The sequence below is a fragment of the Narcine bancroftii genome, chromosome 1 (assembly GCF_036971445.1).
Source record: "Narcine bancroftii isolate sNarBan1 chromosome 1, sNarBan1.hap1, whole genome shotgun sequence".
Lineage (NCBI taxonomy): Eukaryota > Metazoa > Chordata > Chondrichthyes > Torpediniformes > Narcinidae > Narcine > Narcine bancroftii.
Genome location: NC_091469.1, coordinates 353,827,586 through 353,846,941, shown reverse-complemented (window position 1 = coordinate 353,846,941; position 19,356 = coordinate 353,827,586). Strand labels below are relative to the sequence as shown.

The 19,356-nt window shown below is 36.2% G+C and overlaps 1 protein-coding gene and 1 long non-coding RNA gene across 8 annotated transcripts in view; one reads left to right on the top strand and one right to left on the bottom strand.

Annotated features, from left to right (window-relative positions):
* LOC138749626 (uncharacterized) overlaps positions 1 to 19,356 on the bottom strand; it is a 65,185-nt gene that overhangs the window by 9,188 nt on the left and 36,641 nt on the right. For all 3 annotated transcript variants that reach the window (XR_011348784.1, XR_011348783.1, XR_011348782.1), the window contains one exon: positions 927 to 1,059. This is a non-coding gene — a long non-coding RNA (uncharacterized lncRNA). The remainder of the gene's footprint in view (positions 1 to 926; positions 1,060 to 19,356) is intronic.
* Positions 1 to 19,356, top strand: part of cpne4b (copine IVb) — a 426,362-nt gene that overhangs the window by 400,704 nt on the left and 6,302 nt on the right. For 4 of the 5 annotated variants that reach the window (XM_069911200.1, XM_069911210.1, XM_069911234.1 and 1 more), the window contains 5 exons: positions 247 to 380; positions 2,422 to 2,476; positions 15,558 to 15,609; positions 15,725 to 15,858; positions 18,813 to 19,049. In XM_069911200.1, coding sequence (XP_069767301.1) covers positions 247 to 380; positions 2,422 to 2,476; positions 15,558 to 15,609; positions 15,725 to 15,858; positions 18,813 to 19,049 — 612 coding nt within the window. The remainder of the gene's footprint in view (positions 1 to 246; positions 381 to 2,421; positions 2,477 to 15,557; positions 15,610 to 15,724; positions 15,859 to 18,812; positions 19,050 to 19,356) is intronic. The other variant, XM_069911226.1, reaches the window with a different exon arrangement.

The window sequence follows — 19,356 nt, the reverse complement described above, 5'->3', positions numbered from 1 at the left end:
AAAATACTCAGAAGTCATGCTGCATCCTTGAAAAAAGAGGCAGTGTCAATGAGCTTTTGTCAAGAATTTGGATGAAGGACCTTCATCCTAAAACTATAATTCTACTTATTTTTATGCTGACTGACATACTGAATATTCCTAGCATTTGTTTATTTTAAATTTAAATTGGCTTTTTGACTTCATCCTGCATCATTTTATTGGTTTGTTCATAAATTTAGTAACAGGCTATGTTTCTTGGGCTTTCAGGTAGCTATAGATTTCACAGCATCCAATGGAGACCCTCGAAACAGCTGCTCCCTGCACTACATCCATCCCTACCAGCCTAATGAATACCTGAAAGCATTGGTGGCCGTGGGGGAGATCTGCCAGGACTATGACAGGTAATAATGTTTCAGAAAGACCCAAGCTTGGACCCATTGAGGTAGGTAGTTTGAACTGGTACTTGCCATAACTTTTTTAGCCTAGTTAAAACTAATCCTAGACGGCTTTCTAAAAACCAGGCAGAGATTGCAGATAGGAGTTAATAATGAATGGATTTGAACAGAAATTTCACAGTATTTACAGTTTCTGCAGAGAATATGAAGTAGTTGTTTCAGTGAGAGCATTTGGCAAGCCTTTCTCTCTAAGTGCATGTCATGTTATTCCAGTGACAGGATGCCACTTTTCCCAGTGACATTTCCTACCAAGAAAATTTGTAAACTTTTTTTATATATAGGAAGAGATAACTAACTGTTGGTGTATGCAAGATTTTCTGTGCAGGTTCATGAAAGGCATGAATTTTAAAAACTGCAAGCAATTAAGATGACAAATGATGTGTTTGATTTTTATTACAAGGGGGTTGGAATACTATTGTGTAGAGGTTTTCCTGCAATTGTACAGATGGGTGAGTTTTTGTATATATGGAGTACCATGTCAGTTTTACTTACCTTATTTTTGGAAGGATATATTTGCCTTGGAGACAGTGGAGTGTAGATTCACCACATTGATTTCTGGGTAGAGTAGTTTTCTCGTAAGGAGAGACTAAATATTTCCTTTCTTCATAGCTTCAGGCCATAATTTCTATGCAGCAGGATGGCAAAAACAATGAAAATGTAATAACAGAATGAATTTGTGTAATGCATTAATATAACAAAAAACAGTTGGAATTATTTTCCAAAATTTAACTGAGACACATAAAAAGATATTAGCAAAAATGACCAACAATCTTGTTCTAAAAGATCGCTTTGAGGGCAAGTCTTAAAAGAAAGAAATCTGGAGAGAATGAGAAGCCTAAAGAGAATTCAAGATATTGGGGCATTGGAGGTTGAAGTTAAAAGGTCCAATTAAATTTAAAGGTGATAAACATCTTAAAATTAAAAAAAAAACCAGAAACCTTAAACTCTAGATTATGGAGCTTGGAAGGGATGAGACCATGGTGAATTTTGAAAATGGTAAAAATTTAAGTGTATCTTGGGACATAATTTGCAATATTTAAAATTTTTATAATTGCCACAAGCCCCAATCTATGACCCCAATATACAATGGAAACAAAAATGACCTCTGTCTTTATGACTTTCATCATTATCTCAGATCTTTACCTTTTTACATTTTTATCCAGGTGCCAGGCATCTAGTGAGTATTTTAAATATTGATGACCATGAAACTTTTAAATGGTACCGTAATTCCCAGGCTAAATCCTAACATGGTTGCAGTTATCATCCAGCCTAAAAGAAATTCTAGACCTAGATCAGTGCTGAATTCTAGAGAGGGTACATATTGTCAGAAGTTAAATGGCTCAATTGCGAAGCTGAGGAATTCTCCCGTGACTTGGCCAATATTTATTGTTGAACTAATCACATTACTTGTGTACAAATTGACTGCCCTGTTTCGAAATTGCATTGACAACAAAGTTTCTTCATTTAATGTGAGGTTAAATAAAAATGTTGTAGGAATGGAAGTATGTTGTCAATTCTGTTTTTAATGAACATTTATTAATTTGGTTCAAGATTATTGATGTTGAATTATAAAGTGATTCACATGATTGATTTCCAATCACTGATTTGAAGGTCACTGTAACTTGTGATACCAATACTACCAAAGGAAGAAGGAATTCAAAATGTTGCTGGGTTACAATCCAAAACATCACCTATCCTTTTGCCTCCACAGATGCTGCTTGATCCTCTGTTCCTCCAGCATCTTGACGTTTGCTTCAAATTCCAGCATCTACACTCTTGTTTCTCCAAAATATCATGTTGCTTTAACTATTGACTTGCTTAAAGGGCTGAAGAATTGATTAAAACACGTGTTCTCAATTCATTATTTCTCCTCCCCAAGCACTCCATGCACAGCAGCAGTTTTTGAAAGGTTATAAATTTGGTGATCTTACCAGAAGTGCTTCTTTTTAATGAAAAAGTTAATGTTATTTTTTAAATGTTATTTCAGTGACAAAATGTTCCCAGCCTTTGGATTTGGAGCAAGAATACCACCTGATTTTAAAGTGAGTACAATGAAGAACCCTCTGAGATCTGTGTGTTTCTCTAATTCTGGTCAATTATCATTCCCAAATGTAATTGTGACAACTCTAGCCGCCATTCCTAATTTTGGAACATGCTTTTCTTACCAAAATGCCTCATTGACAGCCTGTGCAGCGAAGCTGTGATTAATCTTTCCAATAAATTAAAACAGAAATCCTGAAACTTGAAGGCAGGATTCTCATCAGTGTGGAGGAACAGAGAGATCTTGAGGGTCAAGGTTCACATATCCCTCACAGTTGGCATGTATGTTGATGGGGTGATTCATGGTCATTAGTCAGGGGAGTTATAAAACTCTGGTTCGACCACACCTTCAATCTGGTTGCCTTCTTACAGGAAGGATGTAGATGCTTTGGAGAGGGTGCAGAGGAGATTTACCAGGATGTTGCCTGGATTGGAGAACATGTCATATTAACCAAGACTGATAGAGCTAGAGCTTCTCTTTGGAATGAGGAAGGATGAGAGGAAACTTAATAGGTGTATAATATTATGAGGGACTTGGATATGGTGGACAGCCAGCACCTTTTTCCTGGGGCAACAGTAGAAAATACCAGAGGACATTGGCTTGTGGTGAGTGGAGGAAAGTTTAGGGGAGATGTCAGTGGGATGTTTTTTTTTTACTCAATGAGGTGGGTACCTGGAATGCATTGCCAGGGGTATGTAAAATAGGGACATTCAAAAGACTCTTAGAAATAAGATAAATAGAGGGTTATTGATGTGAGATAGGGAACAAAAAATAGTTTGTAGTACATTTCCACAGATTGACACAGCATCATGAGCTGAAGGGTCTGGACTATGCTGTAAATTTCTACATTCTAAATGCATATAAATGTATCCCCAATCAGTGGAATGAATTTCTAAGATGGAGTGAATTGTGATGATGTCACATCTTAACTGCTATTGACTATATTTCCATTGGACATAAGGCTTGTTTCCAAATAAATCTTCCTGATTAGTTAACATTGCTTTAATTGCTGATCAAATGTCATGGGAACCTGTGAAATGTTGCTCATTTTATGGAATTCTCTATTGTGTTCAACATTGATTCATGGTTACCCAGAAATTTCCACCAAGATGCTGGTTCATCTTCTTTCTCAAGAATGTACTAAAAACAAAAAATAAATTTCAGGACAGGAAAAAATTTCAGATTTATTGTCAGAGTACATACATGACCTATTTTTCCAGCAGGCAAGGCAAAATTACCATTTTTTTGTAGTGCAAAAAAAACTGTACACATGTAAATAAATAAAGAAATGTAAATGGAGACCAATGAAGTGCAAGAGTCCTTAAATGAGTCCCTGATGGAGTTTGTCATTGAGGAGTCTGGTGGAGTGGCAGCAGCTGTTTCTGAACCTGGTGGTGTGAAGTCCTGTGGTACCTATGCCTTCTTCCTGAAGGTAGCAGCGAGAACAGAGGAAATGCTGGGTCATCGTTGATGATTGTTGGTGCTCTCTGACAGCAGAGTTCCCTGTAGATGGTGGAAATATTTTGTCTGTGATGTCATGGGCTGTGCCCACTACCTTTTACAGAACTTAATGCTCAGGGGTATTGGTGTCCGCATACCAGACTGTGAGGCAGCCGATCAGCACACCTTCCACCACACGTGTAGAAATTTGCCAAGGTTTCCGATGTCATACCAGATCTCTCAAACTCCTATGGAAATATAGAGCCGCTTTCTTCATAATACCATTAGTGTGTTGGGGTCCAGGAAAGGTCCTCCAAGGTAGTTACTCCCAAGAACTTAAATTTCTCACCCTCTCCACCTCTGATTCTCCAATGATAATTGATCGTACACCTCTGATTTTCCTTTCCTGAAGTCAACATTCAGCTCCTTAGTTTTGATGACAATGAGTGCAAGGTTGTTGTTGATGCACCATACAGCCAAGTTTTCAATCTCATTCCTGTATGCTTACTCATCACCCCTTTTATACAACCCACTTCTGTGATGTCATCACTGAATTTGCAGATGCGATTGTCCTACTGATCCACACAGTCAAAGGTGTAAAGCCAGTAGAGTAGGGTGCTAAGAACACAGGCCTGTGGTGCTCTGGTAATGATGGGAGATTGTGGATGAGATGGTTGGAGGTGAGGAAATAAAGGATCTAGTTACACAGTGAGTGTTGAGTCCAAAATCTTGAAGTTTCCTGATCAATTTTGAAGGGATGATGGTGTTAAATGTGAACTATAGTCAATAAAGTGCATCCTGATATATGCATCTTTGCTGTCCAGGTGTCCTAGGACTTTGTGTAGAGTCAGTGATATGGTATCAACCGTATTCTTTGCTACAATCGGCAAACTGAATCTGATATCCTTCAACACCAGCCTTTCATGACACTTCATCACTGTTGACATGAGTGCCACTGGTCAATAGTCATTGAGGCAAGTTTACCATACTCTTCTTGGGCAATGGTACAATTGGTGCCTGTTTGAAATAGATGGGTAGAACGCCCTGCCAGAGTGAGATGAATACACTGGTAAGTTAGCATAAATTTTCAATACTTGGCCAAGTGCTCAATCTGGACTGGACGCTTTCCTTGGACTCACTCCCCTGAAGGTAGCCTGCACGTCATCCTCGGAAATGAACAGGAGAGAATCATCAGGGGACATGGCGAATGTGCAGTGATGGTTTTTTTTTTGTTCTTGTTGTTGAATCGGGCATAGAAGGCATTGAGTTCATCTAGGATGAAGCTTTGACATTTTCTTCTGCACCGGATTTGATTTTGTAGCAGGTTATGTCATTAGGATCTGTCACAGCTGTTGGGTATCCTTCATGGCTTCCATTTTCATCTGGAAACTCCACTTTGCCTGTGAGATGGCTTTCCTTAAGTCATACTTGCTTCTTCTGTAATGATCCGGATCTCCGAAGGTTCCATGTTTCATTTTTCATCCAGGTCTTTGGTTGGGGAAAACCCTGAACAAAAAGGGTTGCATTCTTAACTATTAGTGGATCAGTAGCACCTTGTCCACCTGTCAATGTAATCCTTGATATCTTTCCTAGTGCCTCGAATAGGCAACCAGCAAAATCGAGTTTATTAAGTTCAAGTTTAATAACATCTGATTGCACAAATTAAATCCGGTCCTCAATGCAAAACGTGTATATACACAACCAGACATAACACATATAGAGACAAACTACATATGCAGGACAAATATACATATATAAAAATAAATAAACATTGTTTATTGAATATTAGAGTCTCTGATGGTCAGTGTGAGCAGTTCCTATGCTTGTTCAGCATTCTCACTGCCTGCAGGAAGAAGCTGTTTCTCAGCCTGGTGGCCCTGGCTCTGATACTTCTGTAGATACAACTCCCGACAGGAGTAGTTGAAAACTGCGGAGTGCAGGGTAATAGGTATCCTCCATGACAAAGAACAAAACAACAGAAGATGATTTGTTGTTTTCTGCTGTTTTTTTTGTAAATAAAAATGAAAGTCTATCCCAGTATCTGAGGAAAGACCTGAAGAGTAAAAGCTTCTCACCCAATGACACATCATATCCTCTCTTTACCATTAGAATAACCAGCTTTATATGAAAGTCACAAATGCTTTTCCACTGTTACTTGCTCGGGCCACTAATTTTTCCACAAATTTATTTTTATAATTTAGGTTATGTCACCTGACACTTCCTACCAAGGTTTCAATGGATCATGTAGGTTTTTCAAAGCAATGTATTAAGAGTAAATCTAATCAAACATTTAAGGAAGCAATGTCTGAAAGTTGTGCAACCAATCTGAATAGTACAGCAGCCCCTCATTACTGCACTGGTCTAGATTTTGTGTAGACGTTGCTGGATTGAGATATGAACTCTTGACCTTCTGATTCAGAAGCTGTGGTCACTGATTAGTATTTTGCTCAGAGTAACAAAGTTGTGAGTTTAATTCCCATCACAGTGATTCAAGCCTAGGTTAATATTCCACTTCAGAATGTTGCACTACTGCAGGTGCCATCTTTAATATGAGCATTACCCAAAACCCCATCTTACTCAGCTGAATGTAAAACATTCATGGCACAAATTTGGAGTTGTCATCTCCAGTAACCTCAATATATTTTCCTCAACTAATCTTACTAAAAGTACACATTGTTGTTTGTTGGCAACTTTTCTAAATTTCAACTGCCTGAAGTACAGTATTTAATTCTGAAATCCTGAAACTGCCAAAGGGTTTTACAAGTGTGCATATTTTAAGTTTTGCAGAAATTATTTATATTATCTTCTCCAATTCATTCAAAATGTATTTCAAATGTATTGTCAGAGAACATGCATGACATTACGTATAACCTTGAAATTATTTTTACTGTGGACCAGGCAGAATTGCTTCTTATCAGTAATATAAAACATGTCAAGAAAAAGATCCTTATTACAAAAGAGAGAAATGTAAATAAATTAAGAAATGTAAACAAATTGTACAAATACAGAAAAAAAATTCAGAAATAAATAATGTGCAAAGTAAGATTGCTTAGATGAGTCTCTGATTGACTATTGTTTAGGAGTCTGATGGTGGATGGGTAGCAACTGTTCCTGAACCTGGTGGTACGAGTCTCGTAGCACCTAGACCTCCTTCCTGATGGCACTAGTGAGAACAGAGCATGACCTGGGTGGTGTGGCTCCTTGATGATTGCTGCTGCTCTCAATGGTGGGGAGAGTTTGGTCCGTGATGTACTGGTCTGTAACAACTACCTTTTAAGGGGCTTTCTGCTCAGGGACAATGGTGCCCTCATACCAGGTTGTGATGTCAGCACATTTTCCATTACACATCTGTAGAAGTTTGCCAAAGTTTCTGATGTCTGCCTTGTTCATTTAGAATGCCTGGATCTTGATGATAAGATACAACTATAAGTAACAAATGCATAATTTCTGCACAGTGGCAAAAATAAGTTTACATTTTAAATCATCCTGATTTACAGGAAGATGCAATTTCTGCAGAATAGGACACAAATGACTTGTTTGTTCATAATCCACAGAGGACTGACGTAGTGTTTGATTGGAAAGAGGTGAGGTCTAAGAAGGCATAACCTGCCTGTCACATTATCAGAATTTGTATCAGTTATCAAGGCAGAAACAATTGGCATTTGTCTTTCTCAACTGTCAACTGAGTTCAACGATTTAGCTGGCTTCACTCTTGAGTGAAACATGAAAGTCTACAGATGCTGTGATTGTAGTTAAGAAAACAAACAAACAAATACTAGGGAAAACCCATAAGTTTTTTTTGCCACCCTGCAATACTTAGTTGATATATTAACAGCAGATATACCACAAATTAAGAAGATGCAAATGTCAATAAGGATATGTTACAGACGACGATCATGTTAACAGAGATCTCGAAGCAGCCATCTTTACCTGAAGGTGATAGGTGTTATGGAGTCCAGAGGATCCCAAATCCAGCAGCAACACAAAGAAGTACTTAAAACAAAGTAGTTTTTAATTATATTTAAGCAAGAAAACAGAATTAAACTTTAACTTATTACTTAACCCACTTAATCCCCCCTCTAATACTAAGTGCAGGTGTGTAATGTGTATTTAAGATTAGAAAAATTCTTTGGATCACAGTCCAATCTCACTGGTTGCAGGCAACTCTTGTACTGTGCACAGAAGTTAGCATTAACAAAATTCACCAGTCTTTGGTGCTTAACAGGCAAATGGTTACCACTCAGGAGGGTTCTTGTTGGTCTTCATAGAAATTCCTTTTTGTTCCAGGACATCCGCACCTGATTCATGTTTAATCAGTCTTGCTGACGAAACTTGCCCCCTTCAGGTTTCTCCAGATGATCCTCCTTCTTTCAGGTCACCTTTCAGAGAGCCAGTCTTCTCCTTTGACCAGGCAGTCTTCCAAAACATTTTCCAGCTTTGTCCTTCTGGAACTGATTTCTGTCTCCTTGCTCTCCGTTTCACACTCTCCCTCTCTGAGAGCAAAATTGTTCTGTCTGCCTGCAAAAATCACAATCTCTCCCAGGCAAGCTGTATGCTGCAACTTTGTTGCTCCTTTTGCAAAAAGTACTTTGCAAAAGTCCTGCAAATATTCTGTGTTTTAAAATGTTTGTGTGTAACCTGCTCTAATAATTCTTCCCAAACCACCTATTTGAAAATCTTCCCAAACCACCTATTTGAAAATTGTTTTTTTTTCTCTCTCTCTCTAGGGGAGGTGGTTTTGTTCCCTTCTCTTTCCATAGCTGTGTGCCACCTGTGTTCCATGCTTCCCACGAGATTGAGGGTGGTAGTACTGACTTCTTTTACAGTATTTTTTTGGGTTTTTTTTGGAATATTTTTCTCTTTTTTTTATTTTACTTGATCGAGATGCAGATTTAGTAAATGATTTTGTGACGTGGGAGCCCGAAGAGGAAAAATATGAATTATCTGAATTTAGTATAATGGAAAAAAGTAAAAGTTGGAATTTTTTAAGTGACAGATTGTTGTGTTTGTATTGGGTACAGGTAGGTTTGTTGGGAGATAAATTGGGGCAGGTTTTTTAGTGTAGGTCATTGTATATAAACACTTCAAAACTGTTCTCATTTAAAATACTAGAGCTCTGCTGAAGCCAGACAGGGCGATTCCTGGGGGCCTTTGCAAAAACTTTGGGGAGTGCCCAAGAGACTTTACTAATGGATTGTTGTTTTGAAAAGCAACAAATGAAAGAGATTGGAGGAGTAGTTTGGAGCCAAAGGCTGTCTGGGAGTGCAGCTTGCTGCTCTAAGAGGGTCTTGAGGTTTTTCAAGCAGAGAGTCAAACAGGCTTTTTCTCAGATAGAGAGAGAGAGAGAGAGAGAGAAAATTCAGTTCTGCAGTTTTACAGTCAGCAGCTGGGACTGGATCAGGACAAGCTGGAACACTTGTGGAAAAAACACACTTGGAAGACTGGTTGTGAGTGCTTAGTTCAACCTGGTCAAAGCCCTTGTGGTCCATACAAGAGGAGAGGGACTGGCTGTCTAATGTTAAACTTTAAATAAGAGAAACAAAAAGGAACTCTGTGGTGACCTGAAAGAAAGAGGTTATCATCTGGAAAACCCTGATGGGGCAAGTTTCTTCAGCAAGACACTGACGTGGCTGATTTTAAGGTGCGAGTTGGTTTCCAGGAACAACCAATCTCTCTTTGAAAACTGACAAGAACCTTCCTGAGTGGTAACCATTTACCTTTTGAGCACCAAAGCCTGGTGAACTTCATAAATAAGTTCTGTGCACAGTATAAGAACTGCCTGCAGCCAGTAAACTTGTTGGAATGAGAAGTGAGATTGGACTGTGAATCAAATAACTTGTCTAAACTTACACATTACATACATATGCACATAGAATTAGAAGGGGGTTAAGTTAGGTTAGTTAATTTAATAGTGATAAGTTAAAGTTTGATCCTGTTTTCATGTTTAAAGAAACTTAAAAAACAACTTTTGTTTAAGTAACCATTTATCCTGGTGAATATCTATTGCTGCTGGATTTTGGGGTCCTCTGGGATCATAAGAGTTATAATGTTAATGGGCTTAATAATATGATAAAAAGAAAGGTGTTTCTTTGAAGAAAATTAGAGTTGATATTGCTGTTTTACAGGAAACCCATCTATTTGAGAAGAAACATCAAAAATTGAAAAGAGATTTGATTGGACAACTGGTAGCTTCAACTTTTAATTCTAAAGCAAGGGGTGTGGCAATTATATTTAAAAAATGTTAACTATTAAAATTCATAAAGTTAATCTGATCTTGTGGAAAGGTTTGTATTAGTAAATTGTCAAATTTATTTTGAAAATTTGACTTTGATTAATATTAATCACCAAATGTAGATAATGAAGGATTTATTAGGAATGAAGGATTTATTATGTATTTAGCTAAGACGTGTGTAAAAATATTGGTAGGAGGAGACTTTAATTGCTGAATGGATCCAGTTTTGGAAAAAGAATCAAATCAGTTATTCAAGCCAAAGCAGCAATTTTGAATGTTATGAAAGATTTGAATTTAATAAATATTTGGAGGAGACTAAATCCTAAAGAAGGGGAGTATTCTTTTTTACTCTCAGAGACATGATTCTTATTCTAGGATAGATTTATTTTTAATCTTGGCTCAATTGCAAAGAAATGTTATGAATGTGGATTACAAGGCTAGGATTTTATCTGATCATTTGGCTATTTTAATGATGTATTTGATTTTGGAAAAGTAACAAATGTTTATAGATGGCGACAAAATTCAACATTGTTAAAAAGTACAGATTACTTCTTACTTAAAAAGTAAGAAGTAAAGATCATAGTCAGAAGTTTTTAGAATTAATTTCTAATTCTGTTCTCAATAGATTTATTGTGTGGGATGAATTAAAGGCATATTTGAGAGGACATATGAAGTTTTACATCAAAAAGTAAGATTATATGAAAGAGGTGGATCAATTTAGAAAGAGAAATACAGGAATTGGTAAAGGTATTACAGAAAAAAACCTTCATATGAGGGGGGGGAAAAAGGAATTAATAAAGAAAAAGTTTTATTTTAACATGATCCAGACATATAGGACTGAAAAATTGATTGATAGAATAAAGGAAAGATATCATGAATTAAAATTTTAGCTTGGGAGTTAAAAACTGAACAATTTTCTAGAATAACTAATGAAGAAGTTCAAAGATGATTATTTATAATTCTAGAGAAATTAATGACTTACTTAAAGCTTTTTTAAATTCCGATTTTATACAGATCAGAATTTACTGGCAATAAAGTTAAGATTGATAAATCTTTATCTCAGATAAATATGTGTAGCTTGACATATTGAGATCAGAAAAATTTAGATGCTCCTTTTACAGTAAGAAATTAATGAAGTGCTTAGTTCATTACTGAATGGTAAATCTCCAGGAGAAGATGGCTTTCTGTGAATTTTAAAAGAAATTTAAGGATCTTTTAATTCCTCTGTTTATGGAGATGTTAAGGCAGGCGATAGATCCCATTTTTTAAAAACTGGATTCTTTTGCAACAGTGATAATTACAGTTACACCAAAGAAAGATAAGATTTGTTGAATCCTGCATCTTACTGTCTAATATCTTTATTGAATGTGGATTGTAAAATTGTTGGAAAAATTTTAGCCAATAGATTATCTAAATGTTTACCTATTTTAATTCATAAGGATCAAACAGGATTTATTAAAAAAAACGTATTCTGCAGACAATATTGCAAGATTAATTAGTTTAATTCATTTAATTCAAAAAAGAGGGGATCATAGTATAGCAGTAACTATGAATGCAGAAAAAGCTTTTGATAGATAAGAATGGACTTTTTTGTTTAAAGTACTGGAGAAATTTGGTATTGGTCCTAAGTTTATAAATAGGGTTAAAGCTTTATATAAAAATCGTTTGGCAAAAGTTATTTCTAAGGGACAAATATCTCCCTCTCTTCTAGATCAAACTGACAAGGTTGTCCTTTATCTCCAGCTTTATTTATTTTAGCAATTGAACCTTTAGCTGAACTTATTAGGCAAGATTGTAAGATTAAGGGTATTAAGGTGAATCAGGAAGAATATAAAATCTTCCTGATGATATTTTGGCTTATTTAACTGATCCTATAAATTCTTTGTCCCAATTGCAGATTAGATTGAAAGAATATGAGAAAGTTTCTGGATATAAAGTTAATTGGGGAAAAAAGTGAGATGATGCACTCAGCTGTGGGTGATTATACAGATTATAAAATGGTTAGAAAGTCCAGACGTACATATTAAATATTTAGGTATTAGAATTGATAATGATTTGAAAAAGTGGAATAATTTACCTATTACTTTAGTTAGCAGAGTAAAATGTGTTAAAATTAATGTTTTCCTAGAATTCAATATCTTTTTCAATCAATCCCTATTCCAATTCCTGCAATTTTTAAAAAGGATTTAAACATGGCGGTTAGGAAATATTTATGGAAAGATAAGATCCTTCTGGTCTCTTTGGGAAAAATTGTCCTGGAAGTATGAATTAGGGGTTTATGTCTTCCTCATTTTAAGAATTATTATAAAGCAGATCAATTGAGATTTATAAATGCACTCTTTAGATAATATTCCAGCTTGGACTTCTATAGAATTTAATGCAATAGGGGATATGAACCCACAGGATTTTATTTATAAGTGGAATTCTAAATTGTTATTTGGAAGAAGTGTATCACCCATTCTGAAATATTTGATTGAATTGTGGAATAATATTGATTATGAAATTAGCATGAAAGGTTTAAAATCTATGAAAATGCCTCTGTCACGATAGGTTTATTCCTTTTTCAATGGATAACCAATTTTTCAGGATTTGGAAATAGAATGGTATTAAGAAGATTGTTTTGAGGATAGGAGATTTGTAACATTTGAAATAATGAGGGGGAAAAATATGAATGTACTTAACAATACTTTGTTACTATCAAGTTAAAGCTTTTTTATCTGGCAATATAAGTCATACTTTGATGTTACCTAATCAAAGTGAATTCTAATTACTTGTTTGTAATACTATAGTAAATAAATTTATTTTAATAATGTATAATTTACTTCAAACTGCATAGATCAAGATTAAGATGGGAAATAGATTTAAATACACAAATAAGTGAAAAGGATTGGATGGAGTTATGCAAGAATAATATGACTAAACTTATAAATGTAAATTAAATAGATTAAATCATGCTGTATCAGATTTATGTTTTGGGTGTAGATCTGAGATTGGAACTTTTTACATTCAATTGGCAATGCCCTAAATTTAGATAATTTTGGTTAGGGGTAGGTCATGTTTTGGAAAATTGATGGGAGTGAAATTCCCACAGGATCCAATGTTAGTTATATTAAAGCTATAAGATTAAATATCTATCAAATTGAATTTGTGTTAATTGCTTTAACTGTTTCTAAGAAATGGACAGTAATATCATGGAAGTCAGAAATAGATTTAGGCATGGAAAGATAGCATGCAGACCTTCATAGCTGAACACCATTAGAGAAAATTACTTATAATCTGCAAGATAAAAATCATGTTTTTTTTTTTTGGAAAATATGGCACTCATATTTATATTTTTGGTTTTCATGTTTGGGCTCGCTGAAGACCTCACTTCTTGGTAAACCTCCAATAGACCTTATCGTATCAATGTTTTTATCTTCTTGGCGTTCTGTGGTTTTTCTTCTCTTTCTTTTTTTTAGGGATGGGAGGTGAGAGAGTGGGTTGGTGGAATGGGATGATGTATACCATATGTATACTTGTTTTTGAATTAATTTCTAGACTTGAATGTAATGCAACTATTATTGTGGTTTAAAAAAAATATAAATAAAGTATTAAAAAAAAAGTGCTGGGGAACTCAGCCTGTCTTGCAATGTAAAGATGTATTACTGACATTTTGGGCCTGAGCCCTTCCTCAAGTAATAAGCAAAGAACAGGAAGGCATCAGAATAAAGACTGAAGATAGGAAGAGGAGGAGACTAGACCAAAAAAGGTATTAATTCGATGTGTTGGAGAAGAGATAAGAATGATTTTGGTTCTATGGGAGGAGATGGAGAGAAAAGGGAGGGGGGGGCGGGAAAGTGAGACAGAGCTGGGGAAGGTGACTGGGATAGAAGTGGGGAGGATGATTTAATGGGAAGCAGTGAAGTCGATATTAATGCCATGAGGGTCCCCAGACAGAAGATGAGGTGTTTCTCCTCCAATTTCCAGGTGGTCTCGGTCTGGCAGTGCATGAGACCATAGATAGACATGTCAGCAAGGGAATGGGACAGAGAACAAAGTGGGTGGCCACTGGGAGATCCGCACTATTGCAGTGGATAAAACAGATGCTGAACAAAGTGATCTTCCAGTCTGCGCCCAATCTCTCTTCTGTAGAGACCACCACAACAGAAACACAGGATGCAGTACATGACACCTGCAGATTCACAATTGAAATGTTGCTTCACTTGGAAGGACTGTTCTTATCATATCCAATTAACAGCTTTTGTTGGTCTGTTCTTTTCCTACAGTTTTCAGTTTTTATTCTGACATCTTCCTGTTCTTTGCTTATTCTTTGTAGAATGGCTCAGACCTGAAACTACAGTAATATATTGTATCTTTCCCTTGTATGGAAGCTGTGAAATCAGCTGAGTTCTTCCAGCATATCAGAGTGTTTTTTAATTCCTTCTTGAGGCCTTTTCAAAACCCCATTTTCAATGCACAATATCTGTATTCAGCAAGCATCAATGAACTACTAGATTTTTAAGCAGAATCCATTTCATATTCCTTTTCATCCAGGGAGTGGAGTACTAGCATGTTAATGAAACCATCAATTGGAACATTCTCAGTTTATCTTCTTGCTATACCAGATGAGTTTCTAACTCACTCCTTCCTCACATTGAAAATGAACTAGGAGCTAAAAATCAACCTTTATATGACGGTAAATTCAGTTTCCAAAAAAAAATGAAATCTATATTTTGCCTTTAATTCTCCCCCTTTTGATTGGGAACTCAAATTATCATCTTGGCTTTCTTCTTCAAATACTAAAGACAACACCATAAGAGATTTGCCAGGATATAATTATATTTTAATTGCTGCTGACACTACAAAAGAGTAATTGATTATAAATGAGAACAGGATGGGTTTCATTTTCCCATTGGCTTTCGTAATTTCATGATATCCTGAAGGGCTTCACATCTATTGGAGTGCTTTTACAATGGGAAAAGTGGCAACTAATTTGTGCACAGCACTTTTTCCACTCCCACAAGAAGAAATGTAATAATCACAAAATTTGTTTTAAATTGGTAAGAGTCGACTATTATATGTGACGCCATGGAAAATGACTTTAGCTTTCTTTAAAATTTTGCCTTGGAATCTTTATACCTACATCTAAGTGAGCAGCTGTAGCCTAGTTGAGGGATAAAATTGGCTGTAACTCTAAAGGGAGCTTTCTAGTGAAGTAACAGTGATCAATATATAATGCATTTTGGAGGTGTACTTGCATGCAGTGGTGTTCCAATGTAATTGATGCTTTTGTCCTTCTGGGCCAATGAAGACGTACTTATTGGAAAATATGGCTTGGTGATAAAATGTGTAACAGCTTAAGTTTCAATATGAAATAATTCCCAAAAGCTTAAATTTTACTCATCAGTTTTCTCTCTTTAATGACTTCCAGGTCTCCCATGACTTTGCAATCAACTTTAATGAAGACAATCCCGAATGTGCAGGTAAATCCTAACAAGAGAATCTTGAACTCAAAAAGATCTTTATTAGTTTGTGCAATAACTATGGAAGACTATTGTAGATATTCTATCTCCTTCATAATTGTCCTTTTTCCCCAAGGTATACAGGGAGTTGTTGAAGCCTATCAGAAGTGCCTTCCAAAAATCCAGCTTTACGGACCAACAAATATTGCTCCAATTATCCAGAAGGTGGCTATTTCTGCTTCAGAGGAAATGCACACAAAAGAGGCAACAGTAAGTGATCATTTTGGATGAAATTCAGGGTCTCAAATGGTTATAGAAGATGAAAATGTAGAGTTGGTGTTACGATCAGATCAGCCATAATCATATTAAATGGTACAGTAGGTTTAAAATGTTGAGTAGCTCATTTCTGCTCCTTAATTATAAGATCAGAAATTCACTATGAAAGGCAACCTTTCCAATGAGTATCCAATTTCCCAAGGCAGAAATTGTTAGTCATTATCTTTTTCAACTGTAAAATGATTGTGCATGATTTTTAAAAACACTCTTTCCAAGAATTCTGCACATGCATGCTGAGTCCTTCTCTTCCTGTTGTTACGGAGTCCAGAGGACCCCAAAACCCAGCAGCAATAGATTTGCACGACAACACAAAAAATAGTAATTAGGAGCAAGCACTTGTGGGTAAAAAGAACATCAGAAAAGTTGGTGAGAGTGCAGAGCCAGCATATTCTGATCAGGTGAATGACACCGATGCAAGATTAGGGAACTTCAGATGAGAAAAGAAAGTGAAGTTTGATCAGAAAAATAAGGATACAAGATAGATTTAAACAACTGCAATCAAGGGAATCTTTTGAAGAATATAGAGGGTGTAGAAGAAAAGTTAGGAAAGGAATTCAGAGGGCTAAAACAGGAGATGATTATCCCAGGAAAATAAGATTGCCAGGATACATCAGGACCAAGTGGGTAGCCAGGGAAAGAGTGGGCCCCTTAGGTACCAAAGGGATAATTTATGGGTGGAGCCAAGCAATCTCAGTGAGGTCCTAAATGAATATTTGAAGGCCTCAGGTTTGAAATGTTGGTTATATTTCTTCACCTCCTATGCACAATGTGAGACCTGTTGAGTTCCTCCAGCATTTCTGTGTTTTTACTAAATCATAGTGCCCGGAGGCATTTGTGTTCACTCCATAGGAATAAGAGTTGGTGAAATATCTATTTACTTGAAATGATTATTGATCACTAATCTATACTTGAGATGGAGAAACAGAAGTCAAGAAAGGGAAGGGTGAAGTCTGAAATGGATCATATAAAAGTAAAAGCATAGTATCTGTTCTGATGAGGGCACCCTTCACATTGGGACATCTTCTACCTTTCTTAACTGGGGCTTCCCCTCCACAATAGTTCACTAGGTTCTCAGTCATGACCATTACATGTCCTACACTTTTGTTCTTGTTCTCTCACCCAAAAAGGATTGGGTTCCCTTCATCCTCAATCTACATATTCTCTTTGTTTTCTGCCTCTTGCATTCTCTGCAGTTTGAAGCATGCTGGATTTCCAAAGTCCTACTTCTAATGAAATTGACCTTGAATATAAATTCTCCTTCTTTCTTCATCGATGATACCTGGCCTGCGGAATATTTCCAGCACTTTCTGTTATTGCTTGAAGTATTTTTTCTTTTAAACTTATAATGTGGAGCTATCAGTTCTATATACAGTTTTTAATCAATCTGTTTTGTACTTGGCTAAACTTGAAATCTGTATATTCCACCACCTCTGATCCTCAGGAGGAAGATTCACAGAGATATGAGGCTCAATAAAATGAATTTAGCCATGTGTAAGAATGATCTTGTTAGAAAATGGAGTGGAGTATTATTAAAGCCAGTTTGAAGAATACTAAATAGCAAAGAAGAAAATAGATGTTGGACAATTGTAATGATGATTAGAAGACTTTAAGCAATTACATTGGAAGTATTAAAATTGTAATAACTACATTGAACTTTTAAATGATTTAACAGAGCAAGCTAGCTGTCAATATGAACTGTTTTTTTTTCAATTCTAGATGACAGAGATTGTAGGTTGTTTAGGAGGTTTAAAAAAAAAACCGTGGCATTTTGTCGTGGTGCATTTTTTGAGATGTACTCTGCAGCCAGTGTGCCAGATGGAGTGAAATAGGTACAATTTGTTTAATTTATGCAGGAAATACTAATCAGTATAGATAACACGAGAAAAAAGACATAAGAAATCAAGTCCATTTGATTCTTGGTATTTGCTCAGTCGTTTAATAAAGTTATGGTTACATTTCCCATCTCAATTACGAACATTCTTAATGATTGACCAATGCAGAGAATTAGAAATGAGTTGAGTGAAGTAATTTCTCCTTGTGTCTAATCTTTGATGCTGGGATTATGATCCCCATTTCTTGTCTCTCTAACCAGAAGATGCCAGATGGATATTTCTTCTGGCTGAAGTTCCTTAATATAATTAATTGAGAGCATCTGTTTTGCATCCTAGCCTGTTGGAATTGGACCAGGCAGACTCAAATTTAATTCTCCAGCCCCGATGTCCACCCAGTGAATTTTTATTACAACCCATCCAATGCAAATATTCCATGTGTTAGGTGAGGATAATCTGGTGAGACGGGAGCAGGTTACAATGATTGGTTTTGTGGTTTTTTTAAAAACTGCCCAACCTCCTCACAATGTCCATTTTCCAGAAGGCTGGTCTGGTTAGTGGGTGAAATAAAATGGAAGTCAATATGCTGCAAGATTTTTTTGAAATCTTTAAAAAAAATTATATTATTTTATAAAATCTACACAATTTCTTGGCAGTTGGATGAAAGGAACTTCTAATATAGCAAATTAACTTTAATTTGACATTTTAAAAGAACAGGTGAAATTGAAAAGTACTTGGAGGGATCACCTGTAGATTGAAAGCAGAGGAAAATAACATTCAATTTCTTTACAAAGAGCTGTGTGATTTTGGTAAATAAGAAATACAGCAACTTCTACATCAAATGTTGCAACATACATGCCTTTTTTGATGCGATATGTTCGTAAGGTCTGGAATAGGTAGCCCAAAAAGATGATAAAATAGACTCCTAAAAAATGTTCAACAGTAACTTGATCCTTATAAGAGCAAGAACAAATTGGATAAGAGAGAGCAGAGGCATGAAGAACTGGATTGTTTCCGACCACGATGTAACATTTGAAATCTGTTTCTTTTGCTTAACAGCAATACTTTATCCTCCTGATACTGACAGATGGAGTGATTACAGACATGGCTGACACCAGAGACGCCATTGTCCATGCGTCTCACCTTCCCATGTCAGTGATCATAGTGGGGGTTGGGAATGCTGACTTCAGTGACATGCAAATGCTGGATGGAGATGATGGCATTCTCCGATCTCCAAAGGGAGAACCAGTTTTACGAGACATCGTTCAGTTTGTGCCATTCAGGAACTTCAAGCATGTAAGTAATTGGAGCCCAAGGACTTGTTTAAGCATCTGCATGTTAGCAAATAACCTGTTGTGCTGTTTTTGCATCGAGGAAAAACAATTGCATTTCTGCAGCTTTATTCATTTTAGACTGCAAATGCTTCACAGTTGATACAGCATCTCTGCAGATACTACTGGAATGTATAAAATGTGGCAGGCAGCCAATTTATAGACTACAAGGGGGCTTCTTCAAAGATCAATGTGATAGCTTTGATGTTCATTGGAATATAAATATTGGCCAGGATTCTGGGGAGAACCCCCACCCCACCCCATTCCCCGGT